Here is a 19,831-nt window from a genome sequence, read left to right as displayed (position 1 = left end):
TGACAGATGGCCGCCCCTTCTGAACAAGCGAATGAAATCTACCAGTGCTTCAGATGAAAACATCTCACTACTGGCAAATTATTTTTCGAACCGGAAAATTCACGTATAATACCTTTCACAAAACAGAGTAGTTTGATAGGACCGCCTGTAGACAGCAGCGAGAAAATGCGCGAAGGGCAGTAATTTAGCTATAGAGGGCGTCTACAATTAACATCGTGATTTTTTAATCTGTGCTCAGCTTAAGGCCTATGAAACCATTTCTTTGCGAAAATACACAGCTGGCCAGAATGCGACGAACGAAATATTTTCAAATATAACATTTCGTACTCCCACGTTCGATTCTAATGTGTAACTCAAATCTTTGACCGGTTCCCATTCGCTCACCGACGTTAAGCACTATCGCGCTCGGCGCGTACTTGGATGGATGACCATTCAACCATGCCGAGTGCTGTTGGTAGTAAGGCAAGCAAAGGAATTGTAAACAGACTCTAATGACCTTCGCCTTCTACGAGACGTAAAGCCCTAAGTTTACTTCCTTTTCTAATCTTTGAAAACACAAGAGTTCTATGTCAGATTAACGAAATAGGTACTTTTTAGGATCTTGATGCCGAAATAGGCAAAATTAGGCGTCAACGTCGAAATATGCAATTTTAGGTCCTATAGAACTAACGGTATTCAGTTTAGTTAGTCATGAAACGCGTAAGTACCAACTTATATGCAAATTGGAGATTAAGGAAAAAAAAAAAAAAGTTTTAACCTAAAGATCCGTGATCTATTTTTTACATATGAATATTAAAACACCTATAAAGAGTATTTGGTATTAACAAGGATAGCGATATAGAAAAATAAAAAAAGATCGAAGTGTTAGGCAAAAACGAAGCATGAGCGCATATCAACTAGCCACCTTGCTGCACGCTGGGCAGAAAATATTTTTTTCCATCTGTCATATAGTGTGGAAAAACTTGGAGCCACTGTCTTATATGATGAAATAGGCACTTTTTAGGATATTAAAGCCGAAATAGGCAGAAACAGGCACTAACGTTGAAATAGGCTTTTTTAGGTCCTATAGAATTAACACTATTAAGTGTAAATAGTCATGAAACGCATAAGTACAAATTTTTATGCAAATAGGAACTCAGGAACAAAATAGGTTTTTACCTAAAACCCGCGGTCTAATAATAACAACACACAATAATTTAAACAAATACATGAGGAATCTAATGATCATAGGTAACTAAAATTATCCATGAAATGGTATAACTGCCACTATGTGGAATGATCTCAGTCATGACAACATAGATACATGTGATACACATAGTGCGCCAGTACAAGACTACTTATAGTGAGCCTGCACATCACCTGTATTGGCAAAAAAAAGTGGTTGTAAAATTGTGTTTTATGGTTGTTGGTACACACCACTTGAGTCCTGTAGGAAAGCAGGGTGGCACGGTGGACACAATCAATGCAACATGGGCCAGGAGTGAAATATCGCTCCTATAGTAATTTCAGAACCGTGGAAATGATTCCATGAGGGAGGAAATATTTAGTGGTAGTATGAGCAAATGTGACCCTCTGATACAACCCAGCACTGAAACCTAGCCTTAAGAGCTCAAAAGACATGCAAGCAAGACAACACCCCCCACTGGCTACACACCTCACAGTAGCATTTGGGTCACAAATCTGCTGTCAGACTGTGTATCATCAACTTTGAATTGTTGGCCTGTGACCTGCCAGATGCATTCCAACACACACAAACACAATGTGCCTCAGTAAATATGTAGCCTTACCTACCATGAGCAGAAGCAAAAACACAGACAAGTTACAACTATGCAGATATTGTGATAGATTACCAATATGACTATACTGGCGTTCTCGTCTGGAATGGCATCATATTAGGGCCATGTACACCAATGCACATGTTTTTTAGGGGTACTGTGAAGGCTGTGGTCTATGAGGCTGACCATCCTGCAATGGTATATGTGTCTTTTACATTGTGAATATGGAGCTGGCTCCCACCTGATGAATCAGGACTGATCTGGTGATAAGCATGCACTGAAACGTGGGAAAATCAAGTGCCTGCAGTGGTCAGCTCTCTCCCCAGACTCAAATCTGGTCAAAACTACATCGTAAACTCTAAGCTGAAGGTTTGCAGCCATAACACCACTACAACAGATGATTTCTGGACTCCAGAGAGCACGTCTAGCAATGATAGGTGTTACTCCAGCCATGCTGGACAGATTGATCCTCTGCATGAGAAGGTGCTGTGCATTCTCTACCAGCACAAATACACATCTGTACCCATACTGAGATTATTTGTGGCATTGGGAAAGAGACCTCACATGGCAAACACCACACACCTCTTATGGCCGGTTTTCCAGTGTAATTTGTATCTTACAAAATGTCACGTCACAATGTTGCAATGGTACTTTCCAGTGCACACATTATCACCATGTGCCATATTTCATGAGTCCAGGAAAATCCCTTAACTTATGAGCAAGAGTTCGATATTAACATTTTAGAGGTTTATTTCCCACTTTTGCAGTTGGAAGGAGAAGCTACAGCTATTGACTGCTCATACAAAATTATTATTAGTCAGAACACATCAGAAATCTACTATGAACTAAAAAAAGGATGCAACAGAGGGTTTGACCATCTCTCTCTCTCTCTCTCTCTCTCTCTCTCTCTCTCTCTCTCTAAAAAAATGGGGGGGGGGGGGGGAGGAAGGAAGGAAGGAAAGAAAGAAAAAGAGAGAGAGAGAGAGAGAGAGAGAGAGAGAATTAGCTGCATATTCATGTAGATGTAATATGAGTAGAGGACTTGTCACATTCATAAAAAAAGGAATATAAACATAAAAATGTAAAAATACGTAAATTCTTTATAGATCAGGGGTAGAAGTAGGTGCTTGTGAGTCAATAATGGGAAAAGTAGTACTTGTTATTGTTACAGCGTACATGTCTCCGCTGGGTACCTGGAAAATTTTTATGGAACATTTTGACAGTTTATTGTGCCATCTGTCACACAGAAGGAACAGATTATTAAATTGTGATTTTAATGTAAATTCCTTGAAGGACTCTAACATGAAAAGTGATCTAGACATGCTGCCAGTACCAGAAATAAACTTCCCTAGCAGTGCTGCTGAAGATAGTAGTACTCTTGTAGGTAATGTATTCATACAAAAAGTGGAAGTCAAAGAGAAATATGACTATCTTATGGTAAATGGATTGCCAGATCGTGATACACAGTCATATTATTATGTCATTTACCTTCATGTACAGTTCAGAAACACTCAAAGAAAACGGCACAGCTTATTAATGACAGAACTACTGAAGATTTAAAAATACAATGAGCCTAAATTCAACACATTCCTTAATGAGTTTGTATCCAGTTTTAAAGTAGTTTTTCTAAAAACTTAATTAAATGCAACAATGGGATGTCACTAAATAAACCTTGAATCACTGTATATATCAGAATCTCTTCACAATGATAGAAGGATTTTTACAAAACAGCCACAACAAGAAATGATCCAGAAATACTTTCATATTATAAACATTACTTTACTGTAACGTATTAAGGAAAGTTGTAAAAATGGAAAAGCAGAATATGACTTTTGTCTGAAATTGACAGATCAGACAATAAAATCAAATTAATATGGGATAATATTAAATGCGAGAGAGGGAAAGAAGCTACACAAGATGACATGGTTTCTGTTAAGGAGATCAGGAGCATTGCACAATGATGTGATAAAAGTCATGTGATTGTGATATGCACACATACAGATGGCAGTAGTACCGCATACCCGAGGTATAAAAGGGCAGAGCATTGGCAGAGCTGCCATTTGTACTGAGGTGATTCATGTGAAGAGGTTTCCGTTGTGGTTATCACCGCACAATGGGAATTAAAAGACTTTGAATGTGGTGTGGCAGTTGGAGCTAGGTGCATGGGACAGCCCGTTTTGGAAATCATTACGGAATTCAATATTCCGAGATCCACAGACAGTGTGATGAGTGTGCCGAGAATACTACGGACAACACAGCGGCTGACAGCCTACACTTAATGACCGAGAGAAGCACCACTTACATAGAGTTTTCAGAGCTAAAAGACCAGCAGCACTGCATGAAATAAATACAGAAATCAATGTGGGACATGTGACAAATGTATCCGTTAGGATAGTGCAGCAAAATTTGGCATTAATGGGCTATGGCAACAGATGACCAGCACAGGTATCTATGCTAACAGCACGACATCACCTGCAGCACCTCTCCTGGGCTCATGACCATACTGGTTAGACCCTAATGCCTGGAAAACTATGGCCTGGTTAGATGAGTCCTGACTTCAATTGGTAAGAGCTGATGGCAGGGTTCAAGTGTGGTACAGACCCCACAAAGCCATGGGCCCAACCGTCAACAAGGCACTGTACAAGCCAGTGGTGGCTCCATAATGGTGTGGACTGTGTTTACATGGAATGGACTGGGTCCTCTGGTCCAACTGAACCAATCATTGACTGGAAGATGTTATGTTTGGCTACTTCAAGACCATATGCAGCTACTCATGGACTTTATGCTCCCAAACAACAACGGAAGTTCTGTGGATGACAGTGCACCATGTCACTTGGCCACAGCTGTTCATGACTGATTTGAAGAACATTCTGAACAATTTGAATGAATAATCTGGCCATCCAGTTAAACCAACATGAATCCAATAAGCTAGAGGTTAGTTCATGCACAAACTCCTGCACCGCTAACACTTTAACAATTGTGGATGGCTATTTGTTTTGTTTTGGTTTTAGGGCGCAAAACTGCTATGGTCATTAGTGCCCGGTCCGGGACTTAAGAAACAGTAAAAAACCGAAAATGGAAACCAGCAGCAATGGGAAAGAAAGTCATAAAATTGGAGAAACTAAAACAGAAGGAAGGCTTAAAAATCCTCTACAGAAGGGGTTAGTTGTCCCCCAAAAAAACTTCAAATGCTCCGTAGATCGGCGAAGGGAATCGATTGAATAGCTGGCCGAAGAAGAGAGACTGCAGCCTTGGCTGCTATATCGGCCACCTAATTTCCACAGATACCAACGTGTCCCGGGAGCCAGAGGAACACCACCGAGACGCCCCCCAGGTGGAGCAAGCGCAGACAGTCCTGAATCCGATGGACCAGAGGGTGCACAGGGTAAAGAACTTGGAGACTGAGGAGAGAGCTGAGAGAATCTGAGCAGATAACGTACTGTATCCGCTGATGGCGGCGGATGTAATGGACAGCCTGGAGAACAGCGTAAAGCTCCGCAGTATAAACCGAACACTGGTCGGGAAGCCGAAAGTGATTTGGGGTGTCGCCAACAATATAGGCACTCCCTACACCTAACGATGTTTTCGAGCCATCGGTGTAAATAAATGTGACTTCCTTCATTTGTGCACATAGAGCAGCAAATGCCCGACGATAAACAAGTGAAGGGGTACCATCCTTGGGAAATCGACAAAGGTCATGGAGCAGGCAGATCCGGGGACGGAGCCAAGACAGTGCTGTACCCCAAGTTGTCAAGAAGGTTTCAGGAAAGCGGAAGGAAAGAGAACGGAGCAGTTGACGGAAGCGGACTCCAGGTAGTAGTAGGGAGGAGGGGCGGCCTGCGTACATTACATCAAAGGAGGCGTTGAAAAAAATGTCATGGGCTGGATTAGCAGGCATGGAAGACAGATGGCTAGCATAACGACTCAGAAGGACTGCTCGCCGATTGGACAGCGGAGGTTCAGCAGTCTCAGCATAAAGGCTTTCCACAGGGCTGGTGTAAAAAGCTCAAGACACTAAACGTAATCCACGGTGGTGGATAGAGTCGAGACGCCGAAGAATAGACGGCCGAGCAGAGGAGTAGACTATGCTTCCATAGTCCAATTTCGAGCACACTAAGGCGCGATAGAGGCGGAGAAGGACCACTCGGTCTGCTCCCCAGGAGGTACCATTCAGGACACAGAGGGTGTTGAGGGATCGCAGACAGCGAGCCGAAAGATAGGAAATGTGGGAGGACCAGCACAGTTTCCTGTCAAACATAAGACCCAAGAATTTAGCGACGTCCGAAAACGGAAGGTTGACAGGTCCTAGATGTAAGGAGGGTGGAAGAAACTCCTTACGTCGCCAAAAATTAACACAAACGGTCTTACTGGGAGAAAAACGGAAGCCGGTTTCGGTGCTCCAAGAGTGGAGGCGATTGAGACATCCTTGAAGACGTCATTCAAGAAGGCTGGTCCGTTGAGAGCTGTAGTAGATTGTAAAATCGTCCACAAAGAGGGAGCCCGAGACATCAGGAAGGAGACAATCCATAATTGGATTTATGGCAATGGCAAACAGTACAACACTCAGCACGGAGCCCTGGGGTACCCCGTTTTCTTGGGAGAAAGTAGGGAGAGAGTAGTGTTCACCCGCACCCTAAATATGCGCTCTGCCATAAATTCGCGAGGAAAAAGGAGCAGCCGACCTCGAAAGCCCCAAGAGAATAGTGTGCGGACGATGCCTGTCCTCCAACAGGTATCGTATGCTCTCTCCAGATCAAAAAATATTGCTACTGTTTGGCGTTTCCAGAGAAAATTGTTCATGATGTAAGTGGAGAGAGCAACAAGATGGTCAACTGCAGAATGATGCTTTCGGAATCCGCATTGGGCAGGTGTTAAAAGACTGCGGGATTCCAGCCACCAAGCTAAACGGTAATTCACCAAACGCTCCAAAACCTTACAGACACTACTCATGAGAGAAATGGGGCGATAGCTAGAGGGGAGATGTTTGTCCTTTCCACGTTTCGGAACAGGAACGACGATAGCTTCCCGCCATCGTCTGGGAAAAGCACTGTCGGTCCAAATTCGATTATAAAGGCGAAGGAGGTAACGCAGACTATGTGTTGATAAATGCAGCAACATTTGGACGTGGATACCATCCGGTCCTGGGGTGGAGGAGCGAGAAGAAGAGAGTGGATGTTGGAGTTCCCGCATGGAGAAAACAGTATTGTGGCTTTCGCGATTTTGAGAGGAGAAAGCAAGATGTTGCACTTCCGCTGCACGTTTCTTCAGGAGAAACGCTGGCGGGTAATTTAAAGAGCTCGAAATCTCAGCAAAGTGTTGACCCAACGAGTTAGAAATTGCGACGGGATCCACTAATGTATCATGTGCGACAGTGAGCCCAGAGACCGGGGAGAAACTAGGTGCGCCTGATAACCGTCGAAGCCGACTCCAAACTTCTGAGGAGGGAGTGAAGGTGTTAAATGAGCTAATAAAGAATTTCCAGCTTGCCTTCTTGCTATCGCGGATGATATGACGGCATCGCGCACGGAACTGCTTATAGCAGATACAGTTGGCCAAAGTAGGATGGTGGCGGAAAACGCGAAGAGCACGTCGCCGCTCATGTATTGCTTCACGGCATGCCTTGTTCCACCAAGGAACTGGGGGGCGCCGGGGCAATTCGAAGGTGCGTGGTATTGAACGTTCCGCAGCTGTAAGAATAATGTCTGTAATATGAGTGACCTCATCGTCGACGCTAGGAAAGTGACGATCATCGAATGTCGCTAGAGACGAAAAAAGTGTCCAATCGGCTTGGGCAAACTTCCAGCGTCGCGGGCGCATATATGGCAGTTGAGGTTGCAGTCTCAGGACACATGGAAAGTGGTCACTCGAGTGTGTATCATCAAGGGCGAACCATTCGAAGCGCCAAGCTAGCGGAACAGTACCGACCGCAAGATCCAAATGAGATAAATTTGTCGTGGAGGCAGACAAAAATGTAGGGACCCCAGTGTTGAGGCAAACTAGATCCGCTTGGTGGAAGACGTCTAGCAATAGTGAGCCACGTGGACAAGGATGTGGAGATCCCCAAAGCGGGTGGTGGGCATTGAAGTCCCCAACCAGCAAATAGGGGGGGTGGAAGCTGACCAAGAAGATGAAGGAGATCAGCTCGTGCCATTGGTGTGGACGATGGAATGTATACAGTACAAAGAGAGAACGTGTATCCAGAAAGGGAAAGACGGACGGCGACAGCTTGGAAGGAAGTGTTTAAGTGGATTGGGTGATAATGGAGAGTATCATGGAGAAGAATCATGAGTCCTCCATGGGCTGGAGTGCCTTCAACAGAGGGGAGATCATATCGGATGGACTGAAAATGAGGGAGAACAAAGCGGTCATGGGGACGCAGCTTTGTTTCCTGAAGACAGAAGATGACCGGCGAGTAGGATCGTAACAGGATAGACAATTCATCCAGATTGGCTCGAATGCCATGGATATTCCAGTGGACAATAGACATAGGGTGAGCAGAAAATGGAGGAATGTGACCAAGGGTGCTGTGGATGGCTATAAAGACAGCATGACGCAGTATTTCTGCAGAGGACTTCCAGCGACTTGTTGAATCCATACCATTTCGAGTTGTTCCACTACACCAGGCAAAAGGAGGTCGGACGTGATATTAGGAGGTATATCATGACTCTTGTCACCCCAGTGTAAAGGACAGTTCATGTGTAGCAGATATTCTAAGTAATTACTTTTTTAAAAATAGGTGAGAAAATTGGTATGAATAGTTCAGAAGAAAAAAAGAGCAGTACTCCAAAGAAGCAATACAGTGGACAAGGAAGATCTTGACGACTCTAAATAGTAAATGTTCATATAGAGTGGATAACATCTCCAATAAGACAGCAAAAAGTTGTAGTTCTGTAACATCCAACTTCTTGTGTAGAAATGGGATATTTTGCCAATGTCAGTTTGAATTTCTAAAGGGACACTCTACTTGAGCACTTAATAAAATGTTTAAATAATAGAATATCACCAGTTGGGACCATATGTGACTTATCAAGCACATTTTATTGTTTCAATTGTAACATTCTATTGGAGGAATTAAGTTTTTATGGAATACATAGTTCAGCACAAGCCTAGTTTTGTTCTTATTTAAGAAGCAGAAAGCAGAAAGTAATCTAGGCTGTTTAAGCATCAACTGCTTGGGGAGAAATTACAATGGGAATCCCAGAGGGTTTAATCACTGGACCACTACTGTTCTTGTTTTATGTTAATTATCTACCATTTCACTGGAATTGGGAGGAAGAATTAATCCCATTTGCAGATGATACAAGCACTGTTGTGATCTTAGCAAAGCATCAACTGAGAAAATAGTAAATGATGTTTACGTGGAAGTTACTAACTGGTTTTGCACAAATAGGTTAGTTTTGAACTTTGAAAAAGCCCAGCTCATTCAGTTCAGTACAGTCAAAAATATCCAATCTCCTATTAACCTAGTATACCAACAGGAAACAATAAACAGGGTAGAAAATTCTAAGTCCTTAGAGTTCATGAAAACAAACTGGAAAATGTATGTAGCATACGTGTTAAAAAGTTTAGGTTTGGGTACTTTTAACATAAGAATAATCCCAACTTTGGAGATATGAAAGTCAGCAATTCAAAATATTTTCCATATTTTCATTCATTGATGTCTTATGGGATACTATTTTGCAACAACTCCTCACTTAGGCAAAAAATATTCATAGCACAAAATAAAGTAATCAGAATCACATATTGAGTCAAACAAGTATACCTTCCAGCTATTTCTTGAAGCAGTTGGGACTATTAACCACAGCCTTGCAGTACAATTACTCATTAATGAAATTTATTGTTAACAATCTGTCACAGTATGGGGGTGCTACAGACATTCACAAGTACAATACCAGAAGGAAAAATGATCCGTGTTATTCTCTAATGAATATAACTTTGGCACAGAAAAGGATGAAATATGCAGATACTAAACTGTTTGACAATCTACCCATGGAAATAAAATATCTGACTGGCAGCAGAAGTGTTTTCGAATGTAAATTAAAGATGTTTCTCCTTAATTACTCCTCCCGTACCACAGAGGAATTCTTGAATAGAATAATTAATAATTTTTTACAGAAATGTGTAGGCATGTGTGTGTTGCATTGACACGTTTCACACCATAACATTTATCATAAGTATTATTTATGGAACATGTAATTAAGTAACGAACTAACTTAAATATTTCAGATGAGCAAGCCATTGGCACCTATGGCACCTGAAGAGGAGACTGGACTTTGTTTAATGCTTTTGTACATTGAATACAGAAGTCAATAAATATTCTAGCACTGAGAGAATATTCTTTCAGTCTTACTGACACACTGAAGTTGCAAGTGCAAGGAGAAAAATATCTCAAGGCTGGCAGTGAAAGTGTTTTTTTTTTTTTAAGTTAAATATGTAATTATTTCTCAACAGAAATGTTTTTTTATCACCATTACATCTTGCCCACTAATTTGCCAGTAAGTAGATTCCATCCTTGGTGTGAGGTGAGTCTACCACTACTCCTACCATTACATCTACATACATATTCTGCAAATCACTGTGGAGTGTGTTGCAGATGGTACTTTTTACTATACCATATCTTAAGGTTTCTTCATGTTCCATTCACCAATGGAGTGTGGGAAACATGTCTGCTCATAAACATCTGTGAAAGCTGTTATTTGCTTAATTTTATCTGCATGATCTCTGTGGGATAGATACACAGGGGAACAAAGAATATCAATAGTATTTACTCTTAAAGACAGTTCTTGAAGATTTTTAAGCAGGTTCTCACAAGGTGAGTTAAGTCTTTCTTTAACATCGCCATTTTACATTTCTCAACCTTTCTTTTATACTCTCTCACCAGTCAAACCAATCTGTACCCTTTCACACTGCCCTTCTTTATACACTCTAGATGTTCCCTATTAGTCTGACCTAATATGCATTCCATAATCTAGTGCTGTGGTTCCCAAACTCTGGGTAGTCACCCACAAGTGGGTCGTGGGATCTATTCCAGTGGCTCACCGAAAAACCTTTCAAATATCTAAGTAAAATACCTGAAAAATGTACCTGAAAAATGTATAAAAGTTTTTCAAGAGAAAAGTTTTATAATCTGAAAAGTCATGTGCAACACCTGTTCTAAACAAGAAACCAGTGTGCCTAATAACATGCTCAGGGCAATATGAGAACAGCACAGCCATAGGATTTGTTCGTAATTGCGATACAGCAATGCCGCACTCCATACCACTTGCGACAAGTGTCAGATCAATAATTTTGAGCTGAATTGGTCTTTCTCCGACTGTGGTACCATGCATTATTTGCTTGTTGTTTATGGTGCACATGCATGTTTATAGTGGTGTTTTGTTTTATTTTATATTATATTTTTATTTTCTATTTATTTCACAACAGATATATGGATTAAGACTGGATCATGCTGTAGAAGACAGATTTCAGCTAATTACGATGAGCCTTCTGCATCCAGTACCAGCGATTCATGTAATACACTTAAAGGTGACAGTTTTAGTGAAGTTAGCGAACTGTAGTTCTTCCAGAAGAAGGCAAACCCTGCTTTTATAAATACAATTCTGACTATTTGAAACATGGGTTTGTGCTTTGTGGCAAAGACAACAACTTGCTTCCTCAGTGTGTTGTGTGTTTTGAAATACTTACTAATGAAAGTATAAAACCCTAAAAAATTGAAAGACATTTATCAAGAAAACACGCAAAATAAGTAAGTACGCCAATCGATTTTTTCCAGAAATATACATGAGCATTTCTTAAGTCAAAATCAGTGATGAACTTCTGGTGAAGAAAATAAGCAAACTACAACTACTCCAGATTGACAACCTTTTTGATAGCCTAAAAGGGGGCAGCTGAAAGCATAGTAGAGAATATTATTTTACCAGCAGCCAAAATAATATCTGAAGCTTTATTTAGCAAAAAGAAAACAAAAGTAATTTGTGAAACACTCCAATTAATCACAACGGTGAAAAGAAGAATCGATGAAATGTCAAATTTTGTGAAACTGTCCATGATCACTGTTTTAAAGCAAATTTTTCACTTCAGCTTAATGAAAGCACAGATGTAGCCGGCAGACTATTCTGTTAGCTTTTGTTAGGCTTGAATTTGATGGAAGGACAGAAGACGAAATGCTCTTTTGTAAATTTTGGCCACCAACAACAATGTAGGAAAAATTTTTTAAATGTCTTGATGGCTTTATGCCAGGAAATTAAATAGAGTGGTCAAAATGTGTTGCACTGATGACTGACAGTGCCGGTGCTAGGTCTAGCATTTACTCAGGTTTGATTGTCAAAGTTAGGGCAATTATCCCTTCAGTTCAGTGGACTCACTGTAGCCTGCACTGAGAAGCTCTTGCACTTAAAGCTCTGGTAAAAGCCTAGAGAAAATCGTTAACAATGCAGTAAAAGTTGTGAATGTCATTAAATCATGAACTAAAAATTCAAGACTGTTTGCAATTCTGTGTGCTGAGATGGGCAGTGAGCACAAAACTCTTCTCCTGTACTGTGAAATACACTGGCTGTCAAGAGCAAAAGTGCTATCAAGACTATTTGAGCTTTGCGATGAAATGAAAACACTTTTGTTGCAGCATGAAAGTGATACAAAATCTGCAAGCAGGTTTTTAGAATTGTTAAACTACAAAAACTGGTTAATATGGCTTTCATATTTGGGTGAAATATTCAGTGCTCTAAACATCTTCCCGCTGCTAGGGAAGGATATCCACAAGTTCTACGTTCAACATAAAACAGAAGTAACTATTAAAAAACTTGAAAGATGGTACAGTAATGTAAAAGACAGTTGTTTAATGCATTTTCACTCCTCAATGGCTTCTTACAAATATATGGAATCAAAGTTAATGAGAAAACCTGCAGCTGCTGTAAAAGAACATATTTAAGTATTGGCCTCTATTTTCACATAATTATTCTCAAACGATTTTCCTGATAAACACTTAGATTTGAAGTCATCATCATTTTCTTTGGGCCTTTGTCCAACTCCAATGCAGGGTCGGCCTAGTTACTATGGATTTGGCGATGGTATTGTCCGTGGGTGGCCAGATGCCCTTCCTGTCACCACCCCGTGCCCCCTGGGACGGAATTAGTGTACCCCTGCTGTCTGCACCTAGTGTAAGCCATGAAATAGTGTGAATGTTTTCAAATGTCTGCGAGTTGTGTAACTGAGGTGGGACATGGAGACCAGGCCAGTATTTATCTAGTGGGATGTGGAAAACGGGCTGAAAATCACATCCAGGCTGGCCGACACACTGGCCCTTGTCGGTAATCCGCTGGGCAGATTTGATCCAGGCCCAGCGAGCCTATCAAAGTCCAGGAAGCAGCGCATTAGCACACTGAGCTAACCTGGTGGGTAAACAGTTAGATTTGAAGTATTTCTTATTAAATGTAAGTATTACTATTTTCATGATATTATTTTTCATTCAATGAAGACAAGTAGCAATTATGTTCTACTGCTTTTTTATTTAAAATGATAATGGTTACAGCTTAATATTTTGAGTTTAGAGTTTTTACAAACTGATATTTTTATGTTACGCCCACTGAAAGTTGTTTGTTTATGCAAGAGTATTACTTAAAATTGGTCCTTGTATTGGCAGTTAAGTTCCGAGAATTCCTGATAAACAGTTATGGATAAGAAATCTGTCTGTAGAGCACACCTTTAAGAAGCTAGAACTGTCAACATCTGAGGAAGACTCCCTGATGGAACTATCGTGTGATTCTTCTCTGAAAATTTTCTTTAAAAACTCAAGCCTAGTCACATTTTGGGTCAAAATCAAGGGATAGTATCAAGGGCTTGCAAATATAGCTTTGAAGGACTTAATGGGATACACAGCTGATTACTTATGCAAGCATTCACTTTCTAGTCTCATTAAAAAAAAAAAAAATGCAAACAGACTTTGCATGGAAAACGATTTATGCTTAAAACTAACAAGCCCCAATCCAGAAACAGAAAGTACCGTTAACACCAAGACTAAACAATACCACAAATCTTACTGAGTTTACCATTTAATTTGTATGAAATAAATTTCTTATTGGAAAAAATATTGTTTCTTTTCTTTAATAATGCTCCCTTCACCACTTTTAAAATTCTTACACAGCAAATAATTTGCAATATAATAATAGTTCAGTTTCATACTACATATAACTTTTATATTACTATTAATTGCTGTGTAGTCACTGTAGTGGTTTTTGTGTGTGTTTGAGAAAGATGGTGGGTCCCATTACAAATGGAACCACTACTCTAGAGCAGTACTCACATTTGAGCCATGCAAGTGTTTTATATGGCCCCTCTGTTTAGATAATCTGCAGTTTCATAGTATTCATCCTGCAGTTTCATAGTATTCATCACATGAATTGCTGCCTGCCATTTGTTTTACCTACAACTAAGCCTATGTGGCCATTCCACATTAAAGTTCTGCAAAATATCTGTATTTTGCTTCCATAACTCTTCATTCAACATATGATATTTTTCAGACACTCATTTCTTTAGACAAGGGATGGATGGAAGTCATTGTGAGTCAAATCTGTTGCATAGGTTGGATGTTTCAACATCCAGATTTCACATTTCACTTTTACTACTGTCAAAGAACCTTTAAGGGCAAGTGGATTGTCCTCATGATAGGGGATTCTTTTTTTTACCTTCCAATCTGTGCCTCTCTCCAGCATTATTCCCCCATCTAGATGGCCCAGAATTGATTAATGATTAATTGTGAGGGTTTATGGGACCAAATGGTGAGGTCATCACTCCCACGATCCCAAGGTAGTCACAGAAGAAAGAGGGTCCACTAAAAGTGGACAGTTCCAGTCAGAGGAGTCAAATTATAAGATAATGAAGTTAAAACACACACTGTAAAAGGCATAAAAGGTGAGATAGATGGGCCAGAAGGCTCTCATACCATTTGCCAGTTATTGTGTTATGCTATTCAAAGTAATCAATGATAATAATGCTTTTTGCTGCCCTGAACATGGCAACCTTAATATTCCACACAGATGAAGTTGACTTTGTTGTTTTTGTGCAGGACCACCAGCAACTGTCCACTGCTTTGAAAGTGAAAGTGATTTCATTTATGGGATGAAATAATCTACGTTGCATCAGAAGAAACAAACCACAGCACAAATTCAATAGGATTCCTTTTAAAAATTTCTGAGCAAGTCATCTTCACATTTGTTTTTCATCTCAGCTTATGTTACTTTGTCACTTTTTTGAAATTCAAAAAAACAAAATTTCATTAATATCCATATAATCTCCGTTTATACAACGCAATTTTTCCTTTGTCATTAATGATGACAAATAGCACAATAAAAAAACTGGTTACATATATTTCTAGATACACTGACAATGGTTTACTTTGCATACATTAATTCCTTGATGTCATATGGTATAACTGGGACAGTTTAGTTCAGGGATAAAGAATATTCTTGGGGATTATTGCACTGGAATAAGAGTACATCTATTCACTTATGAGATTTATGGTTGACATCGTGAAAGTGTTTAAAAGGAATAACTGCTCCATTTAGGGAATACAGGCAGAGGATGATTTTTATATTGTAGGCACTTCCTTATGCACCATTCAGAAGTGCACGCAGCTCTCTGCAATATACATTTCAATAGCTTTTCACAAGAAATGCAGCCTGTTATTAACAAACTACAGGTTTTCAAATTCTAATTCAAAGCTCCTCCACTGTCAAATTGTAAGTAACTAAAATGAATTTATGCACAGAAACACTGTCCAAGTAAAGAGGATATTGGCTTGGTTTACTAATATAACAGTTGAATTGCTCAGTTTTAAGAGAAAAATTCAAAGCTATTTCATATTTACCCGAAGACAATAATATATAACTCTGGCTCCCAGACTGTATCCAATTAGTGTAACAGGCCTCTGGCCTTGTTCATGTGATAGCAGCACTTCGGCCAGTTGTTTGCCCACTTCAGCAGAGCGCCGGCAACACACACCCCATGGATTGTCAATAACTGATGCCAAAGTCACTAATGATGCTGGCCATGTAATTGCTGTTATAATACCTGAAACATTAAGCACCATAAAATATTTTAATATTCTGACAGGTAAATTCACAATGAATGAAAAATTTTTTTTTCATTACCTACATGAAAATCATTAAATTAAGAAACAATGTGAACTTTCTTACAATGCCAAGTTAAGTAATTATTTCAGATACCCTTCCCAAACAACCAATTTTTTCAAGTGACCACTATCAGACACTGTTAAAAATATAGACTGGAATATTCAATGATACATTGCTAACAATTACACAAAATAAACAGTGTGAATAAGAACACAGCATCTTCCGATGCAAAGAACCTTGTCACATGTAGGTACAAATACTGTACTGAAGTGCTGATGCCACGTTCAGGTCTATACACTTTTATATAGATGTTTTGCTGCCATGAGACTAGTGAGTTGTGATCAAATACTTGATTCTAAATCATAACATTACACGTTATATAAAACATTATCTAAGGTGATCGTTCTTCTTATCAAACATTAACATTACAAATAAAAATTACTGCTAAAGTTGGTATATGAAAAGCTTCTAAATCTTGAAGTAATTTTCTGTAGGAACCTTCATACACAGTGATTGTACATTAATTAAGAAAGGACAGGAAAACAGCAATCAGTCACAGTCCCACTGTTTTTTTTTTTCTTTTTGTTATTATTCTTGCATATCCAGATTTCAGCTATAAGTAGCCATCTTCAGTGCATTTGAATGAGTTACCATCCAGAAAACTCTTAGTAGTACATATACAGATAGGAGGAGGAATTGTGACTGACTGCTCTGTTCCTATCCTTTGTTATAATAATCTTTCTTTCATCTTGATGTTCTTGAAGGTCCGTGACTGAAGTAGTTAAGAAGCATATTCAATAAATCCTCTCACAGCCACTGTTAAGACATTTTTGTGTATTTGCTCACATGACCAGTTTCAAGACCTTCTGTCTCACAATCTCTTGTACCATTATGTCTGCTGGCTAAAAATCGCATGTTATGTTTCTACTGAGTTATTCAGGCACAACTTGTGACTTGCCCTCACAGGTTCATTTCCGCCAGTACCTGTCTCCTACTTTTCTAACTTCATAGAAGCCCTCCTGTATATCTTGCATGGATCAGTACTCCTGGGAGAAAGCTACTGTGGGGAAACAGCCTAAGCAGAGCCTAGAGAATTGTATCCAAAATAAATATTTCATTTTCAGCAGGAGTGCTAGTCCTGCAACAAATGCAGGAGAGCTGCTGTGAAGTTAGGAAAGCAAGAAAGAGGTAATGGCAGAAGTGAAGCTACGAGAGCACATCATGCATCATACCTGGATAAATCAGTCAGTAAGAGCATGGCCCATGAAAGGCACAGTTCCAGGTTCGAGTCCTAGGCCGGTGCACAGTTTTTATTAGCTGGAAAGTTTCAAAACTGCATCCCTTCTAGGTTCTCATTATTTTACATGCCTGCTCCAACAAAGGATTTTTTTATAGCTTCCACTGCTAATCCTGTCAATTGATGGGACACAAAAATTTCAAAACTGCCAATCCCATAATTGGTCGGGGAACAATTTCATCTGCTTTTAAATACAAAATCACACAACTGACAGGCTCAGAAGGTCTTCGCTGAGTTGTCAGGGACATGTTGTTTCTGAAACAGCTGATATATTGTGGAAATATATTTTCTGAAGCAGTTGGTAGACTGTATTTGTTATATAAAAGCAACTTGCTGTACGACGGCAGATATTGATTCAGTCTTACAGACAATGAAATTTCTCACGAATTGGACCAAGATTTTGTTAAGGACACAGTGAGAATGATGATATTGACAATTCAGATCACAATTCTGAATTTGCACAAAAATAACTGCATCAAACTTCAAGTAAGTATTTCTTGTTTCGATTTGGTAAAATTTTTGTTGAGCTAATTGTTAATGTCCTCTTCCGATGTTTCTTCATTTTCTGAACCATGAAACAGTTTTTCTTTGTCATAGGCTCATGAAATGAACATGATTCTGTGATGAATGTAGAACCATAAAATATTAGTCCTGATAACACTGAAAAGAGGGCTTCAAAGAACAGACTAATCTTTATGTCACACAGAAGACAAGGTAACTGACAAGTGCAGATCAGCTCACTCCTGTAAGTAGAATATCTGGTTGGAAAGGGGTCACACATGTGGAAATAAAAAAAAAGTTCTTGGTTATAATTTCCCACTTGAGCATCAGCCAAAAGCCCATCATACATCACTGGAGTCATTATTCTTGTGTCTCCTGTAGTTACTGCCCAAATTTATTGAGCAGAAATAGATTCCTCCAAATTATGTCAAAGATTCAGCTGAATGACAACAGATAGTTGGTTGGTTGACAGGCTTAAGGTTCTAAACAGCAAGGTCATCAGTCTAGTTCATCTGTAATTAGAGATGTCTGTGAAGTACTTGTTCTGATGTTGAAAGTACACGGGAGCAGTAAGACTGATGCATTGAAAGGCACTACAGATTCCGCAGTGAGAAAGAATTTATGGAGAAGTGTACAGATTGGGCTGATATGTAGATCAGAGCAGATGAGGGTCTCCCAGGGCTCATCCAATGGCGAGAAAAGCACCACCCTGCATCTGACATGTGCCAGTTACAGAGGAAAGAATGTCTTCAAGACGGCAGATTCAGAACAGTTAAAGTGAGAAGGTTAAAAATGTAATGGACATCAGCTGACTGTCAATAATAAAACCAAGAGAAGAGAAATACCTAAGGCAGCAGATGGGCATCCCCGAGGCTCGGCATGCATTGAGAGTCATCCCACCCACAGGCATCACACTCCTGCTACACTGTGGTTAACGGGTTAAAGAGCACCCACTATTTAACAGAGCAATAACTCCAAAATAGCAAATAGGGTGCACAAAAAAGGAGACAAACCACATTGAAAAGCAATCAAAACACAATAAGAGAGGTATGAAAGAGTGAACTGGTCAAGGAGGTAGGGCAGGGAGTCCCTGAGACCCATCTTCCAATCTTCCAGCAGGAAATGCCCAAACTCCAAGCATCCCAACTCTGCCTTGAAGACAGCTTAAAACCTTATGCGGTGTATATACGTAAAAAATCCCGATTCTTCTCGGATTTTCTGGTTAAAAATATACTTTTTTTGGGTGAAAATATACATTTTCCTGAGTGAAAATACTCTTTTTCCTGGGAGAAAATACACTTTTCCCATGTTAAATGACTGTATACTTTCCCTCGGAGCTGCAAACTTGATCAGTTTTTTGAATAGTAAAGGTTTTATACACCGATACACCGGTGTAGAACTTCCCGACATTTTAGGAAATGAAACAGCAAAAAATGATGTCTTTTTTGATGTGCAGCAACAAGTACACTGCGTATTTTCTTATTACAAAAGTGTAAATACAAATTCCACCAAATACAGCACATTAGTTTCCAAAGCACAGGAACCAAGATTGTGATGTGCTTTGTCATCCAATCATAGTTCATTCATGTGATCTTGCCAGTCAATAGCAACATCACTGTTAAGTAGAGCAAACACACAAATAGGAAAAGTTAATGGTTTAAATTAATATACATACAGTATAGCTATAAGAAAAGCTAAGCTTTCACATTTAATATTGGTTCTTTTTTGTATGTGTTACCCTTTAAGATATGTCAAACACAAATGTGCCAGTAAAATTTTAAATAAATGACTAGTCTTCTGGGTCTGAAATTTTATAAGTGGCTGGTCCTCAAAGGGTTAAGTTTTGAATGACAGTCAAATGCTCTGTGCTTTTATAAATACATCACACATTCTCACATGTAACATAATTCATCTTTGAAAGTAATGCCTCTCAAACCACCATTCACAATATTTTCCAACGACCTGTTAGAAATAGGTTTGTTTGAACAGTTGCCAGCGTGCTGTAAAACAAACATTACTGCGCATGTGCAGCTACGATGACGTAAGAAGAATGTGCCTGATGTTTGCCCCGCTCATATGCTTTTTGTCACATTTCTGTTTGGAATTTCGTGTGTAGTGGGGCATCACATGAC

The 19,831-nt window shown here is 39.7% G+C and overlaps 1 protein-coding gene across 1 annotated transcript in view; it reads right to left on the bottom strand.

The window, feature by feature from the left end:
• LOC126185211 (transmembrane and coiled-coil domain-containing protein 4-like) overlaps window positions 1–19,831 on the bottom strand; it is a 136,103-nt gene that overhangs the window by 42,738 nt on the left and 73,534 nt on the right. Inside the window, exon 7 of the mRNA XM_049928094.1 lies at window positions 15,637–15,839. Within this exon, the coding sequence (XP_049784051.1) occupies window positions 15,637–15,839 (203 nt within the window). The remainder of the gene's footprint in view (window positions 1–15,636; window positions 15,840–19,831) is intronic.

This window comes from Schistocerca cancellata, chromosome 4 (genome assembly GCF_023864275.1).
Source record: "Schistocerca cancellata isolate TAMUIC-IGC-003103 chromosome 4, iqSchCanc2.1, whole genome shotgun sequence".
Lineage (NCBI taxonomy): Eukaryota > Metazoa > Arthropoda > Insecta > Orthoptera > Acrididae > Schistocerca > Schistocerca cancellata.
This window is presented reverse-complemented; position numbering and strand designations above follow the sequence as displayed.